We start from the raw sequence: 21,270 nt of genomic DNA, 5'->3' as shown, positions 1-21,270 counted from the left end.
CTTCATCAGTAAGTACTTCAAGTCCTCTTCACTGTTAGCAAGCAAGGTTGTGTCATCTGCATAACGCAAGCTGTTAATAAGTCTTAATCCAACCCTGATGCCCCGTTCTTCTTCATATAGTCCACCTTCTCAGATTACTTGCTCAATATACAGACTGAATAAGAATGGTGAAAGATACAACCCTGAGGCACACCTTTCTTGAGTTTAAACCACACAATATCCCCATGGAAGTAGTACGAAAAAAAAAAGTTGCTCAAGTCAATTCCGACTCACGGTGACCCCGTGAGTGTCAGAGTAGAACTGTGCTCCATAGGGTTTTCAGTGAGTGATTTTTTTGGAAGCAGATTGGTAGGCATTTCTTCCGAGTTGCCTCTGGGTGGATTCAAATTGCCAACCTTTTGGTTAGCAGCTGAGTATGTTAACTGTTTGCACCACCCAGGAAGTAGTATGAAAGTCACTTTTTTACAGATGCCCTGCCTGCTCTGATCTGGCCAACTTGTGGCTCGATGTGTTTTTCTCCATAGCAGATGAGTTTCGCTCTTTTTTGTTGTTCAAAGCCCATCTTCATCTCCCATGCTTGACTGTGAGCCCCGTGAAGGCAGGTGCTGCTGCACGGCCCACTACCCACAGCCCAGGATACCCAGTCGGCATCAAAGGCATGTTGGTTATTATTAACGTGGTGCAAAAGCAGGCATGTTAGGGCCCTTTCTCCCAGTTAGCAGGCACAGAAGTTGGTGAAGGAATGGCATTTTATTGGGTTACTCACATGCCAGCTTCCCATCAAAGCTGGACAAGCAGATGGCGAAGGCTTGGAGCGGGCAAAGCGGGAAGCGGAAGTCCATGGTGAATGAGTCTGGGGCCACGCGACCGAACTGAAGCACCAGGTAGTCCGCTGCGGGGGGAGAGTCAGGAACTAAGCCTTCCCTGGACCCTCATGTCCCTGCCGCGGGCTCCTGAGCTGTGAGAACTACAACTCCCAAGAGGCTGTGCAACAGGCAGCCTTGTAAAGCCGGGAAACTCTCTAAAGGCCTAGTAAACTACAATTCCCAGAAAGCTGTGTAACAGCATGGTGTCTGCCCTGCCTTGAAAAACGCCCAAGTGCTGATGGGAGAAGTAGTTCTCGCCCGCTCCCTTGCCCGGGCAAGCCGGTTCCTAGGAGCTCACGGTCATCCGGATGCACGATCTGGAAATTCTTGACCGAGGCCCGAGTGACGCGTCCGTGGAAATTGAGCACGTAGGCGCCGCTCTCGTCGCTCCACGATGGGGCTTTATTTTGCAGCAGGATCAGCCCCTGGCTGGCTCCCCGCTGGAGGCGACTCAGTAGCGACTCCTGTTCCTAGAAGGTAAAGTAGGGGGCGTGGTTGTTTTACCTATCACCAACCGACCTTTTTTTTTTTTCCCTGGGGACTTAGAATTTTGGGGCATATTGGTTAAGAGCTTGGCTGCTAACCAAAAGGTCGGCAGTTCAAATCCACCAGCCGCTCCTTGGAAACCCTATGGGGAAGTTCTACTCCGTCCTATAGGATCGCTATGAGTCAGAACGGACTCGACGGCACCTAACAACGGCAGCAACGTTCTCTGCTGTCTTAGACACAACAGTGTGACAAAATTCTCCTGGATTCACATGTGACCTACGACTGCCTCCTCCTCCTCCCTTGACCCAGAGATTGAGGGACTCACATTTTGTGGCTGAACCCTGAATCTCCGGTTCTGGGCGTCGAATCCTGGGATGATCACAGTCATTTTCCGGGGTCCCCGGAATCCCAAGACATTGGTCTCCTAGGGGCATTATGCTCCAGTTGGCTTGGTTTCTCTTCCCTCCCCACTGCCCTGCTCCATACTCTCTCACATCCCCGAACACTCACGTAACACACAGCCCCCAGCTCCTCCCTGATCCGGGCTGTCTCCGGGACGAAATTCTTCCGGTCAGGGTTTACCCCGTTATCGAAGATGGTGAATTTGGTGCCCAAGATATTGGATCTGCTCCATGAGGGGAATAAACAGAATAAAAGTAATAAGAATTGTTACTGTGTGGCTGTATGTGAGGTGTTCTCCCATGTCATCTTTCACTGATGCTTCCCATCTACTCTCTAAGGTAAGAATTATATTCCTCTTGAACAGAGGAGAAACTAAGGCTAGATGAAGTCCTTTGCCAGGAATCAGAAGAGCTGGAATTCAACCCCAGATCAATTGCACTTTCAAGCCTCAGCTTTTAAACACTAGGTTTTCCTGCCTCCAGAGAAACCTCAGACACTGCATACGTTTTTCCTTCCTATCCATGGGTTCTTCTATCTCCCCCACCCTTTCAGCTCTCCCAGCCAAAGCTGGTTCCCTCAGAAACCAGTATCCACGATCCCAGCCCCCTCCTTCTTTGGTGTGCCATGTTTTTTGTCCTCCTCCCTGGGCCCTTTAAGGACTGGGCTGCTTCCCTCTAGGATGCAAGAACTCACACATTCTAGGTCGATTCTCCCACAGGACTTAAGAGTCCCAGACCCTTGCCTCTCGAGAAGTAAAATGTCTTAAATACCAGCCCTTGCTCCAAAGCCTTCAACTCTAGTCCCAACCACCTTGGGGGATACAACCTGAAGAACTACAAAACCCATCAAGACCTAGGAGAAATGGCCCTAGAGCAGGCGGGACTTGTGCTTTGTGGCCTGTTGGGAAATATAGTCCACAAATCCCCTTCTTTCCCCATCCCATGGACCCCTGCCACCTGTTTCTCACACACATCCGGGGCTCTGCCCACCTGACTTTGCCCACAAAGTTGTCCCCATCCCGAGACAGGTCTGTAGGGTCCAGGGAGATGAGGTAATTAGAGGTTTTGCTCCTTTTTCTCTTACGCCCAGCCAGAAGGAAGTGCTGTGGATAGGAGGAACAGCCCATCAGAATTGATTTCTAGCATCTGGCTAACCTTAGTGGTCTGAAGACAAGAAAATGCCACATGCCCATGACAGAAGAGAGGGTGATGGAGCAGTAGCATCCAAAGGCTTGCTGGGAGATGTGATTCTTACTGAGGGAAGCCAGTGGCCGACTCCTTAAAGGGAGCTTCACATCTTAGCATCTCCCCCTCTTTTCTTCCATTATTGGGTCAGGGGTTGACTTAGTCTAGGTAAAGATGAACATGAACGTCAGAGGCAGGGCCTGGCTTTGCGGAATAGGGAAGACCTTCATTTGGAGCATTGGGACAGAACTTTGGTACGTATTTCATCTAGAAAAAATAGGCCTGGCTCTGAGTACCAAAAAAGCCTCTTTATGGGACAGATGGGGTGCCCTGAGAAGACGGGGCCACCCTGGAGGCAGGAAATGGAGGGTGGGGTTCATCTACGGACTGGGCGTGGTTCTGTAAGGGGCGTGTCTTGGGCCCAACAGAAAAAAACATTTCCGTATAGTAAATTTCAATTGTTAGCGACCCAATAGGAGAAAACAGAACTGCCCCATAGAATTTTCAAGGCTGTAATCTTTATGCGAGCAGATCGCCAGGTCTTTCTCCCGCGGAGTGGCTGGTGGGTACGAACCGCTGACCTTTCGGTTAGCAGCCTAACCATTTCGCCACCAACCAAAGCCAGGCCAATTCAAACAGAGAGCCCATTAAGGGTGGGGTTTTGGATACTGAGAGGGCGTGGCCTGACTTTAAGAAAAGCAGACCCATATCTAGAGTAGGCAAGGCTTGATTATGAGATAGGTAGGGCCCAGGCTCCTGGGCTCTGTGAAGAGTGCATCTTGCCATTGGAGTTGAGGTGTTCTAGCTTAGTGATAAAGTGCCCTGGTGGCACAATGGTTAAGCTCTGGGCTGCTAACCAAAAGATTGGTGGTTCGAACTCCCAGCAGCTCCATAGGAGAAAAAACCTGGGATCAGCTCCCGTAAAGATTACAGCCTAGGAAACTCTATAGGGCAGTTCTACTCTGTCACATGGGGTCGCTATGAGTTGTAATGACTTGATGGCACCTAACAACAACAGCTCAGTGATGAGCAAAGCCTGGACTGGTAAAAGTTTTGACTCTCCCTCAGAAAGGGGCAGGACTTGTCCCTGGGAGGTAAGGCTTGCTCCAGAGACTACAGGGACTGTGCAGCTCTAAAGAACCTAACCGCACCTTCCTGCCATCTGCCGCCTCTAGGTACAGGTAGTAGAAGGGAAACATTCCCTTGTCTACGCCGCGCTTGTCCCGGCTGATGCGGCATTGAACTGCGTGGCCCCGCAGTGCCGGCCGCAGAACATACGCCTTCATGTCCTCGCCCAGCCGAGGGCCGGGGGCACGGAGTGGCGAGCGATGCGTGTTCCCCACGTCTCCGCTTCCCGTGCCGTCCTCGCCTTCCGGGTACTGGGGCACCTCCTCCTTGGCCGCCGCTGGGGAGTCCCTCATCGCAAACTCCAACTCCTCTTTCTTCACTTCCAGGTCTTCGCCCTAGCCCACGCGCCAAATTCAAAATTGAATGACAAGCAGGCCCCCAGCCTTGCCAACTACTGATTGGCCATCCCTGCGCAGGGTTCCGCCCCCTCACGCCCACATTTTCTGCCTATTGGTTAAGCGTCTTAACGGCCTGACCTATCACCCTACTGATTGGCCAGTCCGTTCAAGGGGCCCACCCAGCCAAGACCTCACCATCAGTTATTGGCCAGCTCCACTGAGCCACACCCACTCTATCTACTGATTGGAGGATACCCTTGAGACCACTGCCTAGTCAGTTAAACTGGAGTTCATCAGGTCTAGATCACATATATTATGGGCCAGATCTACTTCAGTGAAGCCACCTATTGCACTTTCACCATCACCAAAATCGGCCCTCTGTATGCCTGTTCTTGCTGAGGACTAAGGTGCACCTGACGCAAGCTATGGTATTTTCAATCACCTCACATGCATGCAAAAGTTGGCCAATGAATAAGGAAGACCAAAGAATTGATGCCTTTGAATTATGGTATTGGCAAAGAATCTTCAATATACCATGGACTGCCAGAGAACGAACAAATCTGTCTTAGAAGAAGTACAGCCAGAATGCTCCTTAAAACAAAGGATGGCAAGACTTTGTCTCACGTATTTTGGACATGTTATCAGGAGGCATCAGTCCCTGGAGAAGGACATCATGCTAGGTAAAGGGTCAGCAAAAGAGAGGAAGACCCTCAACCAGATAGATTGACACAGTGGCCGCAATAATGAGCTCAAACATAACAATTGTGAGGATAGCGCAGGACCAGGCAGTGTTTCATTCTGTTGTACACAAGGTCACTAAGAGTCGGAACTGACTTCATGGCATCTAACAACAACAACATTGCTGTTCTGCCCTCTCCAAAACGTGCTGCCTTTAAATGGGTTGAATTCTAATGGCCAACCAAAACCCACTAACCCACTGCTGTGGAGTCGATTCTGACTGATGGCTATCCTATAGGACAGAGTAGAACTGTCGCAAAGGGTTTCCAAGGCTGTAAATCTTTACAGAAGCAGACTGCCACATCTTTGGCCCACCAAGCGGCTGGTAATTTCTAAATTGCTGACCTTTCAGTTGGTAGCCCAGTGCTAATGGCCTTGGCCACATCAATTCAAATCCTGTAGATTTATTTGATGGTGCTCACATAGAGCCTCTGCTAGCTCAGTCAGAACAGACTTGTTGCTGGATCCGCCCACCAGGAAATGGGCCTCTGATTGGGCCGCAGAATTTTAGCCCCACCCCCGGCGGAAGCCGAGGCTACCCCTCCTCCTCCTCCATCCAAACTGGCTGTGCCTCCTCCCACCTTGCAAGTCAAGTCTCTGAGTTGCCAGTCGCTCTCCATTCCAGGTGGTCCCAGACTGTGACCCCTGTATTGGTCTCTGCCATCCTGGAATTCGCTCTCGTCCTCAGCACTGGCCCCTGAAAGAAGCCAGGGACTAAGCTCAGGTTATTAAAAAGACAGGAAAGAAACGTCATTAAAAAGACAGGAAAGAAATAAAAAAAAGACCAAAATGGATGTCAGAAGAGACTGCGAAAGTTGCTCTTGAACGTAAAGTAGATAAAGCAAAAGGAAAAAGTGATGAAGTAAAACAGCTGAACAGAGTAATTAAAAGGGCGGCTCCAGAAGACAAAGTAATGTATTATAATGAAATGTGCTAAATCCTGGAGATAGAAAACCAGAAGGGAAGAACATGCTCGGAAAACCAGAAGGGAAGAACATACTCAGCATTGCTCAAGCTAAAAGAACTGAAGAAAAAATTCGGGCCTCAAGTTGCAACACTGAAGGATTCTACGAGGAAAATATTAAACGACACAGGAAGCATCAAAAGAAGATGGAAGGAGTACACAGAGTCACTGTACCAAAAAGAATTGGTCAACGTTCACCCATTTCAGGGGGTGGCATATGATCAAGAACCAATGGTACTGAAGGAAGAAGTCCAAGCTGCACTGAAGGCATTGGTGAAAAACAAGTTTCTAGGAATTAACGGAATACTAATTGATGTTTTAACAAACAGATGCAGCACTGGAGGTGCTCACTCGTCTATGCCAAGAAATTTGGAAGACAGCTACCTGGCCAACTGACTGCAAGAGATCCATATTTTTACTCATTCCACAGAAAGGTGATCCAACAGAATGCAGAAATTATTGAACAATATCATTAATATCACATGCAGGTCAAATTTTGCTGAAGATCATTCAAAAGCAGCTGCAGCACTAAATCGACAGGGAACTGCCAGAAATTCAAGCCAGATTCAGAAGAGGATGTGGAACTAGGGATACCATTGCTGATGTCAGATGGATCATGGCTGCAAGTAGAGAATACCAGGAAGACTTTTACCTGTGTTTTGTTGACTATGCAAAGGCATTTGACTGTGTGGATCATAACAGATTATGGATAACATTGCAAAGAATGGGAATTCCAGAACACTTAATTGTGCTCATGAGGAACCTGTACACAGATCAAGAGGCAGTCATTCAAACAGAACAAGGGAACACTGTGTGGTTTAAAGTCAAGAAAAGTGTGCATCAGGGTTGTATCCTTTCACCATACTTATTCAATCTGTACACTGAGCAGATAATCTGAGAAGCTGGACTGTATGAAGAATAGGGCATCAGTATTGGAGGAAGACTCATTAACAACCTGAGTTATGCAGATGACATAACCTTGCTTGCTGAAAGTGAAGAGGACTTGAAGCACTTACTGATGAAGATCAAAGACCATAGCCTTCAGCACGGATTACACCTCAACATAAAGAAAACAAAAATCTCCACAACTGGACCAATAAGCAACGTCATGACAAATGGAGAAAAGATTGAAGTTGTCAAGGATTTCATTTTACTTGGATCCATAATGAACACCCATGGAAGCAGCAGTCAAGAAATCAAACAACACATTGCATTGGGGAAATCTGATGCAAAAGACCTCTTTAAAGTGTTAAAAAGCGAAGATGTCACTTTGAGGACTAAGGTGGACCTTAAGCCATGGTGTTTTCACTTACCTCACATGCATGTGAAAGCTGGACAATGAATAAGGAAGACCGAAGACGAATTGATGCCCCCTGGAAGACATGGCCCCCAGACTCTCTGTTAACCCAGAACTAAAACCATTCCCAAAGCCAGCTCTTCAGATAAAGATGAGACTGGACTATAAGACATAAAATGATACTCATGAAGAGTGTGCTTCATAGTTCAAGTAGATACACGAGACTAAAGGGTAGCTCCTGTCCAGAGGCGAGATTAGAAGGGACAGGAGCTGGCTGAATGGACACGGGAAATCCAGCATGGAAAGGAGGAGTGTGCTGTCCCATTATAGAGAGAGCAACTAGGATCACATAACAATGTGTCTATAAATTTTTGTATGAGAAACTAACTTGAGCTGTAAACTTTCACTTAAAGCACAATTAAAAAATAATAAAAATAAAATTAATTTTTAAAAAAAGAAGTGATGCCTTTGAATTATGGCGTTGGCGAAGAATATTTAATATGCCATAGACTGCCGAAAGAACGAACAAATCTGTCTTGGAAGAAGTACAGCCAGAATGCTCTTTAGAAGCAAGGATGGCGAGACTTCATCTCACATACTTTGGACATGTTATCAGAAGGGACCAGTCCCTAGAGAAGGACATCATGCTTGGTAAAGTAGAGGGTCAGGGAAGAGGAGGAAAACCTTCAAGGAGATGGGTTGACACAGTGGCTGCAACAGTGGGCTCAAGCATAACAACAGTGAGGATGGTGCAGGACTGGACAGTGTTTCATTCTGTTGCACATAGGGTCGCTATTTGTCAGAACCAACGGGATGGCACCTAACAACAAGCTCAGGGTGTTAGAGTCTCAGGATGGAAGACAGGGTCACTAGTGCTAGCTGGAGAAGGCCTGAACCCCTGGGTTCCCAGCCCCTACTGATCGCCCTCCCCTGCCAGATTCTCCTCTTTCCCCATGTGTTGGGTGTCTCCTGGGGTGAGGAGTCTCTGAGGACAGGGAGGAGTTTGATTCCTCCCTTTCCTTGGTCCCAAATGGGAACTAAGTCTAAGGGAAACAGGGATAGAGTTTGAGATGATAATTAAGAATCCTGTCATTGAAACAGTTGGCCATACCAAGAGAATAAAAGGGAATGTTGCTAAATAGAGTATAATTAGTCAATAAACAGGAATGAAGAAGGGATACATGCTGCAACATGAATGACCCTTCAAAACATGCTCAGTGAAAGAAGTCAGGAGAGAGGTCGCCTTTGGGTAGGATGAAGGGAGTGACTGTGAGAGAGGCCACAGGGGGATCTTGGGGATACTGGCTACGTTCTGTTTCTTGACCTGGGTAATGCTTACACAGGTGTATCCACTTTGGGTTAACTCACTAATGCACATTTTGAACATCTATTGTACTGCAAATGTCTATTGGCCTTGAAAGTTTATTGAGGCCAGTCACAAAAATTCACATACTGTATGATTCCATTTATATGAAATGTCCACAATAGGCAATTCTATAGACACAGAATCTATCGAGACCAGGGAAAACGGAGGGGTGACTGCTAAACGGTACAGGATTTCTTTTGGGTTTGATGAAAATATTGTAGACTTGATTGTGGTGGTGGCTGCACAACTCTGTGAATACACTAAAAGCCATTGTTGGTGATTTTGTTTTTGTTGTTGGTTTGTGACTTAGGAGACTCCACGTGTTGCAGAGTAGAACTGCTCCATAGGGTTTTCTTGGCTATAATCTTCACAGAAGCAGACCCCCAGGCCAGTTTCTTCCAGAGTGCCACTGGGTAGGTTCAAACCAACAATCACTTGCTTACCAGCACTTGGTTACCAGCCAAGTGCAAACCATTTGCGCCATCCACGGACCTTCATACTAAAACCCACTGAATTGGGTGAATTCCTGATATGTGAATTATATCTCAATAAAACTGTTACCCAAAAAGGAGGGGGATGTCATATAGCGGGTGGGGATTTGAGGCATGCACGAAGTGGAGGTCAGATTTCACCCCGAATGTCCCCCAAATTACCAGGTCGTTGGCAGGCTGGCCAACCTCTGCGTCGTAGAGTCCCTGGAGGCTCTTTATAAGGAGGGGGAGAGGCGGGAACGTTCTCCACAGAGACTTCCTCCAAATCTGGATCTGAACTGTCTGGACGCCGGGATAAGAAGGGGGAGTAGAGACAGGGTTTCCTGAGTACTGGGTGAGGAAGGGGCTGGAGGCTCAGATTCCTGGGCATGGGAGACGAGGAGGTTCAGGGCCTAGATGCCTGGGTGTGGGGGAGGAGAGGTCTGGGAGCCAGACACCTAGGTACCGAGGGAAGAAGTAGCAGTGTCCCAACTGCGTGAGTCCTGAGGGAGAAGGGGGCGGGCGCCTGGATTCCCGAGTCCCTGGGAGAACAGGCATTGAGCTCCCAGACTCCTGGGTTCCAGTGGGAGGGAAGTTCTGGGGAGATCCAAGGGCTGCAGGTTACCCGCTTCTGTCGGGAACTCTAGAGGACGGCGCTCGCCACTGCCATCTCCACCGCAGCTCACAGTGCTGAAGGCATTGCGCAGATGTGCCTCTGGAACGTTTTCCAGGAGGAAAGGGTTCCCAGGGCCTGGGAGAAGGTGAGGCGAGGCCCATTAAAACCATCTACAAATTCCGTTCCTCAGCGAAGATCTGCCCTCTAACTGGGCTTCCAGACAAAACAAACAAACAAACAAAAAACCCGATGCCATGGACTGGATTCCGACTCGTAGCGACTCTACAGAACAGAGTAGAACTGCCCTATAGGGTTTCCAAGGAGCGGCTGGCCGCTGTTTTGGTTAGCAGCCAGGCTCTTAACCACTGCTGCCACCAGAGCCCCCGGGCTTCCAGACGTCGTCCCGGAATTCACTCGCCACCCAAGACTCCCCTCCAAGATCCACTCAGTCCTCAAATTGCATCCTAAGGCTCAAATAAGCACAGTCTCGCAGCTAAGTTGTTGCGGGCTAGATTCATAAACAATCGCATGGCCGCTTCGCGTAATCTCTTCAGGACCCCTACTCTAAATTACCCAGACCCCACTTCCCAGGCTCTGCGGGCGTACTGCGCTCAGACTCTTCCAAACTGTGTCCCCGCACCCTTGCAGGCCACGCCTCCTGCTCTACGGGGCCCGCCCCCGCACTCTTTCCTCGAGGCAGTCCCTCGGCTCTCCTAGGCTCCGCCCCCCAGCTCTACCTAGCCCAATTCCCAGATTCTCTAGAGCCTCACCCTTCAGCTCATCCTCCCCCGTCCCCGCAATCTCGCGGCCCCGCCCCCAGTCTTTAACTCGTCCCACTCTTAACGCCTCCTCAGGGCCTGCAATTAGGCTCTTCTTGAGCCCTGGTCGGAAACCCTGGTGATGTAGCGGTTAAGTGCTACGGCTACTTAACGAAAAGGTCGAATCCACCAGGCGCTCTTTGGAAACTCTATGGGGCAGTTCTACTCTGTCTTATAGGGTGGCTGTGAGTCTGAACCGACTCGACGGCAATGGGTTTGCTTTTTGGTTTGGAGCCCTGGTCGGGAGTTCTGGTGGTGCAGTGATTAGGAGCTCGGCTGCTACCCAAAAGGTCAACGGTTGGAATCTCCCAGCTGCTCCTGTGAGTTGGAATCGCCTCCAAGGCGCGACCCCAATGGGTTTGGTTTTGACCCCACTCAGAGTACCGGCAGGCCACGCCCCTTGCGCTACAGTAGGCAGGCCCGGACTCTCTCCGACCGCGCCGCTAGGCTTTCCAGACCCCTCCCTCCAGACCAACGCCGCTTGCGGGACCCTAGGAGCTTTTTCTCACCGCTGTCACTTCCCAGGCGCTCCTCCCGTCGCCATGGTCGCCGAGACCGCAGAGAAGCATCAGGGTTGGCATGAACCATGAGTGGCTCTTGGCGCTTCCGTCGCTGCTTCTTCTCAAACAGCCGCCGCTGCAGGGGCGGGGGTGGGGGGCATTGCGGCCAGGAGCCCAAAGAGAAGACAGTGGTGAGGTGGGGCCTTGGGCAAGTGGAGGCCTGCATCGGCGGGAGGGTCCGTGGACCTCTTTGTCCCCTGGTCTCAGACCCAGGAGTCTGCTGCCCAGTTCTCTCTTTCCTCAGACCCAGGAGTCCAGGCACCACCCCCTTCTCTCCCATGGGCTAAGAAACCCTTGTTCCTTAAAATTTTGGAGGCTCATCACCAGGGTTTGCTTAGGCTCCCAAATTCCCATTTCCCAGTAGGAGAACCTGAGGCTCAGAGAGAGCCACTGAGGACCTGGAGCCCCAGAGCAAGTCCTGAGGATGGGGATCCTGTGGAGGTAGGGAAGATAGAAGTGGGGTGGCTGATTCCTGGGGCATAGTACCTGCTGCTCCAGCTTCTGCAGCCTCATGGCAGCGAGCTCATCCACCAGGGCCCTGAGGGAGATGCAAGCAGGACATCCCCAGTTGCCCAAGGGCCCCTCCCTACCCATGCTCAGCTTGGGGTTCTGAACACCTGTGAGGTCACAGAAGGTATGGGATCTGCTCTACCAGTTTCTGAAGCTCTTTCTCCCAGCACTGGCCCATCTAGAATCCAGGAGTCAGGGGTCCTGTTCTCAGGACTCAGGAGTCCAGGCCCCCATCCCCCCCTCCCTCAGATCCAAGAGTTTGGGGCCCCAGCTCCCTCCCTCAGACCCAGGAGCCCCAGCCCCCAACCCCTTCCTGCAAGCCTGATGGTACTGAACATTGCAAACACAGTTATGAGACAAGAGCTTAGTTCCTCCTCCCCCACAACCCCATTTTCCTACTCACTCTTTCTTCCATGTGTCATTCTCCTGAGACATTCTGGAGAAGCAAGAACTAGTCAGAACCCAGACCCAACATCCCAGTGGACTCTGCTTTCCAACATCTGAACCTCAGACTTAGATCTTCTCCTGGAACCCGAACCCCGATGCTGTCGAGTAGACTCCAAGTCATAGCGACCCTATTAGGACAGAGTAGAACTGCCCTATAGGGTTTTCAAGGTTGTAATCTTTACGGACGCCAACTGCCACATCTTTCTCCCACAGAGGAACTGGTGGGTTTGAACTGCTGACCTTTCTGTTAGCAGCCAAGCGCTTAACTGCTGAACCACCAGGGCTCCTCCTCCTTGACCCAGGTAGCCTGAATCCCAGCATCCTCTCCTGTTAGGGACCCAGAGGCCTGGTCCCAGCTTTTATCACTATCAGGGACCCAGGAGCCCAGTTCCTGCTCCAAGTACCTAACTCTCTCCCGGCCTGTAGTCCAGTCCCTGACTCTTTTAGACCCAAGCACCATAACTCAGGCCTCTGGGCCCCAAACACCTGACCCCTAGTGTCCCCAGAACTCAGCGCCCACCTCTCTGGGATCCTGGAGACTCCCTCTTCTCCCCTTGTGCGGAGCAGCCACTCACATTCACGCCTCACTGAATCGCCTCTGTGGCCAGTCTCGAAACATACCTGACCCTGTCTTTGGGAACTGGGGACCTAATCTCTGGGTCTAGGGGAAGTAGGCAGATAAAGAAAACAGGGTTCAGAGGGAGGGGGGATTCCCACTGGGATCTGCCCTGGTCCGCTACCTCCCGGCCCCCTTTGCTCCACTTCCAACAAAGAAATGACCCCCGACCACCGCTGCAGCCCGGCAACCTTGCTCCGGGGGTTCCGAATTGGAATGGTATGCGGGTGTTCCTTAAAGGGACCAGAGAAAGGCCCCATCGCAGTCTCGCTATGCACCTGGAGAAACTTATAAAGTGGACTGTGCAATGGCTAAGGAGCTCTAACGTGCAGCCTTTACCTGCGGCAAAAATGAATGGGAAAACTACAACTCCCATAAGGCAATGGGGCCAAGATGTCCGCCGAGGTTGACTCATTTTGTCGCGGCCAGCAGGGAGTTGTAGTTCAAGAGTCTCCGCTCTCCTTTTGCTTAAAAGGAAGGAAATGTGGCGTCAGAGAGGCTGGGCTTCCGAGAAAGAGGAGGTGAAGTTTTCGAGAACAGGCGAGCGACTTCGGCGAAGGGCGGGGCCGCTGGAAGTAGAGGAACGGGCCCGAAGCCGATCTCCAGCGTGGACCAATCAGATCCTGGGGGCGGGGCCTAGAGGGGAAGTCACCAAAAACGCACCGGAGGTCCTTATCCGGGAATACTCCCACTGTGGTGCAGGAGAGGTGAGGCGTTGGCGCTTCCAGACTCCTGGGTCGTGGGGAGGGGGGAGGCTGAGGGGCCAGAGTGCTGGAAAAGTGGGTGCCAGAGGAGGATGAGCTGGGTGCCAGAACTTCTGGGAAAAGAGGAGGTTGGGTGCTTGGACTCTTGGGTCTGGGGGAGGTGGGGGTAGCGGTCTTGGATTCCAGGGTCTGGGGGACAGGATTCCCGGGTCTGAGGAATAAGGGGGCTGAGAGCCTAGACTCCTGTGTCAGAGGAAGGAAAGGCTGGGGGCCTGGAATCTTGGGTGCAGGAGTACTAGACGGTTTGAGCCTTGACTTTTAGATGGGTAGGGGGCGGCGCTAGGGGTTCAGATTCCTGGGTCTTGGGAAGGAGGAGGCTTGGGATAGACGTTGTCCACCCCCGACCCCCACAGACCACGCTGCCATGCCTTCCGTTGGGCTCCGCGCTGCCCTCCTCCTCCTGCCGTCGCTGCTACTGCTGCTGCGCACTGTTCTGACCGTGCCCCTGGAGCGGGGAGCGCCCAAGAAAGAGGAGAGCCCCGCGACCGAGAGCCCCGTGAGTGGCCCTGCCCTGCTCTCCAGCCAGGTGTTTGCCGTGGTCCTACAATTCCCGCGAACCCCGTGGCCCCAGGGGGGATACTCCGGTGACTTTTTGGCCCCAGGGACTGATGCAGCTTGTACTTTGCCTGCCATTCTTTGTCGTCCCGGGAGTTTGACATGGTGGAAAACTGGGGAGGAGACAGATTTCCAAGTCTCGGACTGTTAGGGAGTGGACTTCTGAGATGTGGAAATTCAGGTCAGATTTTAATTGGAAAATCTGTATCATCCACCTAAACCTCCCCAATCTTTTATGTTTCCCTCACCCTAGAAAGAATATGGAAAAGAACTACAGTTCCCAGAAGCACCGTAGGCAGGCAATGTTAGGTAGCTGGAGGCGGTTTTAATCTATGAACTCATGGGAGTTGTAGTTTTAGGTTATGAAAGCACACATGAACTGTTCATTTATTAATGCCAACACATGTTTATCGAACCCTGTGTAGTTTTCATCTCAGGGGAGTTGGGATTTAATGATACATTATCCCAATTTGTGGCCTGAATCTTCCTACAGCTCCTTCTTGGGATGGGCAGATCATTTATGTTGTTGTGTGCGGTGGAGTCGATTCTGACTCATAATGACCCCATAGGACAGAGTGAAACTGCCCCATAGGGTTTCTTAGGCTGTAGTCTTTACAGAAGTGGACTGCCACATCTTTCTCCTGAGGAGCAGCTGGTGGGTTCAAACCACCAACCTTTTGGTTAGCAGCCAAGCATTTAATCATTGCCCTACCAGGGCTTCTTAGGTCATGTATAGCAGATCACATTAGGCAGATCCCCACCTAACGAGTTAGGTCTCTGCACTGTGAAATCCTTGCAAACATCAAAGGGCAACCTTGGGTCCCTTTTCCTTCATTCATTCCACACATTTCTTGAGCATATGCTATGAGCCAGGCACGATGCTAGTCTCTAGGATACAGCCATGTGCAAGCTGTATGCCGTTACAGATCAGCCTGGCTCACCGGGAGATGGAAGACAAAGGGCAGGGCTCTGTGAGAATGGATACCAGGGATGATAGTCAGGGAAGAAGGGATGCTTGAGCTGAGATCTGAAGTGGCGGGGGTGAGGGAGGAGAAGATATTAAGTCAAAAGTACGGGGGTAGAGGAAGTGGAGGGAAGAGCATTCTAGGTAAAGAGAACAGCCTGGGCAAAGACAGTGTAGGAGAAAGCATAGTGAGCAGAGGGACTTCAAGGAGGCCAGTGTGGCTGGAGCAGAAAGAGCAAGAGGGAGAGGGATAGAAGATGTGTTCAGAGAAGGAACGGGGCCAAATTATGCTGGGCCTTGTGGGCCATGGTAGAGAATTTATTCTTTATTCTAAAGCCAATAGAAAACAGTATTGTTGTTGGGTGCCTTTGAGTCGACTTTTGACTCATATAGACCACATCTGACAGAGTAGAACTGCCCCATAGGGTTTTTTTGTTTTTTTTAACAGGAACAGATCGCCACTAGGTGGCGAAGAGCTACCAGGTAGGTTCCAACTGCTGACCTTTCAGTTGGCAGCCGAGCCCTTGACTGTTGCACCACCACGGCTCCTTATAGAAAGCAATAAACCCGTTGCCATCGAGTTGATTCCGACACATAGTGACCCTACAGGACAGAGTAGAACTGCCCCGTAAGGTTTCCAAGGCTGTAATCTTTATAGAAGCAGACTGCCACATCTTTCTCCCGAAGAGCCGCTGGTGGGTTCAAACCGCTAACCTTTCGATTAGCAGCTGAGCTCCTTATAGAAAGCAATAAAAGATTATAAACAGCAACAATAACAATATCGACAGTTCCTGGAGTCCCTGGGTGGCGCAAACATTAAGCATTTGGTTGCTAACCATGAGGTTGGAAGTTCAAATCCACCCAGAAGTGTCTTGGAAGAAAGGTCTGGTGATCTACTTTAGAAAGGTCACAGCCATGAAAATCCTATGGAGTACAGTTCTATTCCGAAACACATGGGATCACCATGAGACGGAATCAGCTAGAAGGCAACTAGTGTGGTTTTTGGCTTAACTAGGTACCAGGCACTGCATTAAATATTTAAATACATTAACTCATTTGGAGCCCTGGTAGCACAGTGGTTAAGTGTTTGGCTGCTAACGAAAAGGTCAGCGGTTTGAATGTACTAGCTGCTCTGGAGGAGAAAGATGTGGCAGTCTGCTTCCGTAAAGATTACAGCCTTGGAAACCCTACGGGGCGGTTGTACTCTGTCCGATAGGGTTGCTATGAGTGGAATCAACCTGCTGGCAATGGGTTTGTTTTGTTCATTTTTTTTTTAACTCATCTAATCCTCACAGCAACCCTATGAGGTCGGTACTCTTATTAACCTCACTCTAAAAATCCACAACCAAACTCCTGGCCATCAAGTCAATTCCAACTCACAGCGACCCTATAGGACAGAGTAAAACTGCCTCATGGAATTTCTAATGAGTGGCTGTCCTGGTGGTGCAATGGTTAAGCCCTCAACTGCTAACCGAAAGGGTTTGAACCCACCTAGCAGCTCTGTGGAAGAAAGACCTGGTGAGCTGCTTCCATAAAGATCACAGTCAAGAAAACCCTACAGAGCAGTTTTACTCTGTAACACACGGGGTCGCCATGAGTTGGAACTGACTCGACAGCAATGGTTTTGGTTTGTGTTCACTCTTTAAGCACCCTGTCTGTGGGAGGTGTTGGTCTGGGCATTTACCCATGTGATTTTCATTTTATCTCTTCTACACGCCTGAGAAGAAGGCAGGTGAAAGCTGTGGTCCAGAGGGTTAGGCAACCTGCCTGAGGTTATACAGCAGGGTGGGGCTTTGAACCAAGGTCTCTGGCTCCAGAGCCTTTGTCTAGGACCCTGGGTGCCTCAGCTGCCATCTAGGGGAACAGGACCACGACTCTGCTTAGGAAAGGAACCAGAGAGGGGTGGGGACTGGGGCTGCTATGTCCATCCTTGTCACTTTAGGACACAGGCCTGTATTACCACCGGTACCTCCAAGAGGTCATCAATGTGCTGGAAACAGATGGGCACTTCCGTGAGAAGCTGCAGGCTGCCAACGCTGAGGACATCAAGGTGCAGTTGAGGGGGGGGGGGGATTGGGGGGAGAGGATGCATGCTGCAGGACAGAGGCTGGGAAAGGTCGGGTTCCCCAAAGGGGCCGCATGTGTTCAGCCCTGCCCATTTTCTACATCATAGAAGAGATCTGCGGGAGAAGAAGTCACTTCTTGGGGGTCACACAGCCAGGAAGGGATTTGGGGCACACAGGATGTGGTTAAGCATGGAGTTGAACAGTCCAGTCTCACTAGGCTCTGCCACTTAGCAGCTGTGTGACCTGGGGCAGTTGACTTCACCTTTCCATGCCTTGGTTTCCCCATTTGTAAAATGGAGGTAGTAATACTACCTGTGTTGTAGGACTCAGGCTCTGATTACCTGAGTTACAACGTGTAAAGATAGTAGCAGTCTTTAGTAAGTGCTGTGTGAGTGTTGCTTGATCTAAGTGCTTTGTCTTAGTCTTCTAGTGCTGCTATAACAGAAATACCACAAGTGGATGGCTTTAACAAGGAGAAGTTTATTTCCTCACAGTAAAGTAGGCTAAAAGTCCAAATTCAGGGCATCAGCTCCAGGGGAAGGCTTTCTGTCTCCGTCAGCCTTCTAATCAATCTTACCCTGGACTAGGAGCTTCTCCACACAGGGACCCTGGGTCCCAAGGACACGCTCTGTTCCCAGCACTGCTTTCTTGGTGGTATGAGGTCCCCGATTCTCTGCTCGCTTCCCTTTCTTTTTTTATCTCTTGAGAGATAAAAGGTGGTACAGGCCACATGCCAGGGAAACTCCCTTTACATTGAATCAGGGATGTGACCTGGGTAAGGGTGTTACAATTCCACCCTAATCCTCCTTAACATAAAATTACAATCACAGAAAGAAGGACAACCACATAATACGGGGAATCATGGCCTAACCAAGTTGACACATATTTTGGGGGGACACAATTCAATCCATGATGTGCCTTAAAACAGTGCCTTCTACCAGGAAGAATTCAAAATAGAGTGTTCTCACTCCTGTTACTGCCAATGCCAATGTTAAGTTCCCAACAGGCTAGGATGATCCCCATCTTACAGAGGAGGACTCTGAGACCCTGGTAGCAGTGTTTGCCCTTCTTGTGGCCCCGGGATCACACTCCAGGACTGGCTGAGCCCAGAGCATTCCCTAGCCCCAGCACCTCCACCCACTCCCTACCCAACAGGCAGACCCCGGGCAGCTGCTCCGCAGAAATGGCCCAGGGAATCCCTCGTGAGTAAACAGGGCTGGGCCTGACCTAGGTGTCTGCTCTCTGCCTTTCCCAACCCCATTGGGCAGCACTTTGGAATGTCTCACATGCCGGAATGCCCTGCCTGGAGGAGCCACTCAACATGCTGCCTCGTTCTCCAAACACCTCAGCCTAGGAGAGGCCCCGAGAGGCCGGGGGCTGGTCGGGAGGTTCCTCACTACTCGCTGAAGCCTCCCTGCATTCCTGGGGTTCTCTCCACCATCTAGGTCCATGTGGCAACTAAGCCGCACCCTCCGGCTCTCCAGGCCCTGCCCAGATGATTACCACCCTCCAGTGCTCCAGACCCACCCCTGTGTACTCAAGGCAGGCACCCCCCCAGGCTCCATCCCTGAGCTCTACAAACCCAATCCCACATTGTCTTGTGCCCCACCCTCTGGTGCTCCAGGCTCCACCCTTCTCTTCTAGGCCCACTCCTAATCACCAGTCCTGCCCCAGGACTCCAGTAGGCTTCCCCTCTACACCACTCAGGGCGGTCCCAGGGCTCTACCAAGCCCAGTCCGGGGAGAAAACTAGAGACCCATGAGTCTAGCCCCTCCCACTTCCCAGCTGGAGAAACCGAGGTCTGGGAGCTTGTCGGGAGGTGCCTCGCTAGCCCAAGGTCACACACCTGCTAAGTGACATCAGAAACAGTGGACAGTTAAGCAGGCAGGTTCTGGAGTGGCTCAGTGCTGGGTTCTAATCCTGGGCAAGTGGCCACACCTCTCTGTGCCTGGTTTCCATGTCATGTAAATGAGAAGCCCAATATAATTTTCTCTCTTGAGGGGCTGTGGTATGAATTAGCGATAATGTCCTCTTCAAGTCCTTGGCCTGGTTCATCCTAAGCCTTCAGTAAATGCCAATCCCTTTTTGAGGTCCAGAGCAGGAAAAGGGTGTGATGCTAATGATGCTGGTGATGCTGGTGCTGCGATTTGAACCTAGAGTCCAGGACTTCCGCCCTGAGGAGACATTCACTACACGGGGTGTTACTAAAAAGTACCAACTTGGTCATCAGACCACCCTGGTCCTTCAACACCAGGCTGAGGGTCTGGGACCCTGCCCTGGGGAGTCATGTTTGGCCATGAGCCGGGGTGGGGGTGGGGGTCAGACCTCCTGGGTATCAGCAAGCTTGCAGAAGTTTCCAGAAAGGACAGAGCCAGTGTGAGGCTGCCTAGCATGCTCTTTCCCCGGCCCCCAGCCTGACCAGTATCTCCTCTCTCTCTGGGCAGAGCGGGAAGCTGAGCCGGGAACTGGACTTTGTAAGCCACCATGTTCGCACCAAGCTGGATGAGCTCAAGCGGCAGGAGGTGTCACGGCTGCGGATGCTGCTCAAGGCCAAGATGGATGCCGAGCAGGAGCCCAGTGAGCATGGTGGGGCCAGGTGGAGTGAGGCGGTCTTGGCTCCTGAGCCTCCAAGTAGTTTTGAGGGTGGCGAGTGGGGCCTCCTGGGACCTCATTTTCTTCTCTTATAAAGTGTGCATGGAGGACATTGGTGGCTCAGTGGTAGAATGCTCGCCTTCTATGCGGGAGACCTGCGTTCAGTTCCTGGCCAGTCCACCTCATGTGCAGCCACCACCCATCTGTTACTGGACGCTTGCATGTTGTTGATGCTGAACAGGTTTCAGTGGAGCTTCCAGACAGACTAAGATGGACTAGGAAGAAAGCCCAGGTGATCTGCTTCCAAAAAACCGGCCAGTGAAAACCCTCTGCATTACAGTGGTGTGATCCACAACGAATCATGGGGATGGTGCAGGACCAGACAGTGTTTTATTCTGTTGTGTGTGGGGTCACCAGGAGTTGGAAGACAGCTTGAGTTTGCTTTCTAGCACAGTTGACTACTAACATTATACTGTATTTTTACTTCTTTATTTTTTATTTTTCCCACTAGAAGTGATTCTAATTTCCTAGCATTTTTCTCTGAGAGTATAATTCTATAGTCTGATCACTCAGAAAACCAACAAATGTTGACCACAACACCCGTCTCAGGTCCTGTCCCTCCTCTACCCCAAACCTACCCGTACTAGTTGCCTAGGTCTGTCATAACAAGGTACCACAAAGTGAGTGGCTTATCAGAACAGAAATGTGTTGTCTCAGTTCTAGAGGCCAGAACTCTGAAATCAAGATGTCAGCAGGGCTGTGCTCTCGCTGAAGGCTCTAGGAGAAGATACTTCCTTGTCTCTTTCTAGCTTCTGGTGACAGTCAGCAGACCTTGGCGTTCCTTGGCTTGTAGCTGCATCACCCCAGTCCACCACCATCTTCACATGGCTGTCCTTCCTCTGTGTCTCTTCTTTTTTACAAGGACACCTATCAGATTGGATTAGGGCCCACCCTACTCCAGTAAAGGAATCCTGGTGGAGCAGTGGTTAAGCACGCAGCTGCTAACTGAAAGGCTGGCAGTTCAAACCCACCGGCTGCTCCATGGGAGAAAGATCTGGCGATCTGCTGCTATAAAGATTCCAAAAAAAACCCCAAACTTACTGCCATCAAGTTGATTCTGACTCATAGTGACCCTACAGGACAAAGTAGAACTGCCCAACAGCGTTTCCAAGACTAAATCTTTATGGAAGCAGACTGCCGTATCTTCCTCCTACGGAGCGGCTGGTGGGTTCAAACGGCTGACCTTTCGGTTAGCAGCCAAGCACTTTAACCATTGTGCCACCAGGGCTCCTTCCCATTAAGATTACAGCCTAGAAAATCCTATAGGGCAGTTCTACTCTGTCACATGGGGTAGCTATGAGTCGGAAATCAACTCAGTGGCACCCAACAAGTACTCTAATATGACCTTATTTTTTCTTTAATTAATTTTTTTTATTTTTTCCCATACAAAAATTTATACATACATTGTTATGTGACTCTAATTGCTCTCCCCATACTGTGACAACACACTCCTCCTTTCC

General features: G+C 50.6%; 2 protein-coding genes across 2 annotated transcripts in view; one reads left to right on the top strand and one right to left on the bottom strand.

The window, feature by feature from the left end:
• Positions 1-758: 758 nt before the first annotated feature.
• Positions 759-12,181, bottom strand: TULP2 (TUB like protein 2). The gene is made up of 12 exons (XM_004381678.1): positions 12,150-12,181; positions 11,723-11,774; positions 11,186-11,312; positions 9,868-9,993; positions 9,426-9,545; positions 5,727-5,842; positions 4,093-4,404; positions 2,747-2,859; positions 1,866-1,980; positions 1,681-1,779; positions 1,165-1,336; positions 759-892 (listed from the first exon to the last, which is right to left on the bottom strand). Exons 1-12 carry the CDS (start codon positions 12,179-12,181, stop codon positions 759-761), a joined length of 1,518 nt encoding a protein of 505 aa, XP_004381735.1.
• Positions 12,182-13,493: 1,312 nt separating this feature from the next.
• The window catches only part of NUCB1 (nucleobindin 1), a 32,463-nt gene continuing 24,686 nt past the window's right edge, over positions 13,494-21,270 (top strand). Inside the window, exons 1-5 of the mRNA XM_023736284.1 lie at positions 13,494-13,516; positions 13,927-14,069; positions 17,035-17,142; positions 19,603-19,808; positions 20,182-20,203. Coding sequence (XP_023592052.1) covers positions 13,938-14,069; positions 17,035-17,142; positions 19,603-19,808; positions 20,182-20,203 — 468 coding nt within the window. The 5' untranslated portion in view covers positions 13,494-13,516; positions 13,927-13,937. The remainder of the gene's footprint in view (positions 13,517-13,926; positions 14,070-17,034; positions 17,143-19,602; positions 19,809-20,181; positions 20,204-21,270) is intronic.

The sequence above is a fragment of the Trichechus manatus genome, unplaced genomic scaffold (genome assembly GCF_000243295.1).
Source record: "Trichechus manatus latirostris isolate Lorelei unplaced genomic scaffold, TriManLat1.0 scaffold00087, whole genome shotgun sequence".
Classification (NCBI taxonomy): Eukaryota; Metazoa; Chordata; class Mammalia; order Sirenia; family Trichechidae; genus Trichechus; species Trichechus manatus.
The sequence above is the reverse complement of the archived record's forward strand: the minus strand, read 5'-3'. Positions and strand labels throughout refer to the sequence as shown.

Bases quoted from the DNA above. Each gene is read 5' to 3' on its own strand.
- TULP2 (XM_004381678.1), bottom strand. From the start codon at position 12,181: ATGTCTCAGGAGAATGACACATGGAAGAAAGA. The intron at 11,775-12,149 runs GTGAGTAGGAAA...CATCTCCCTCAG, and splicing joins AATGACACATGGAAGAAAGA to GGCCCTGGTGGATGAGCTCG. The intron at 9,994-11,185 runs GTGAGAAAAAGC...ACCTTCTCCCAG, and splicing joins GCGCCTGGGAAGTGACAGCG to GCCCTGGGAACCCTTTCCTC.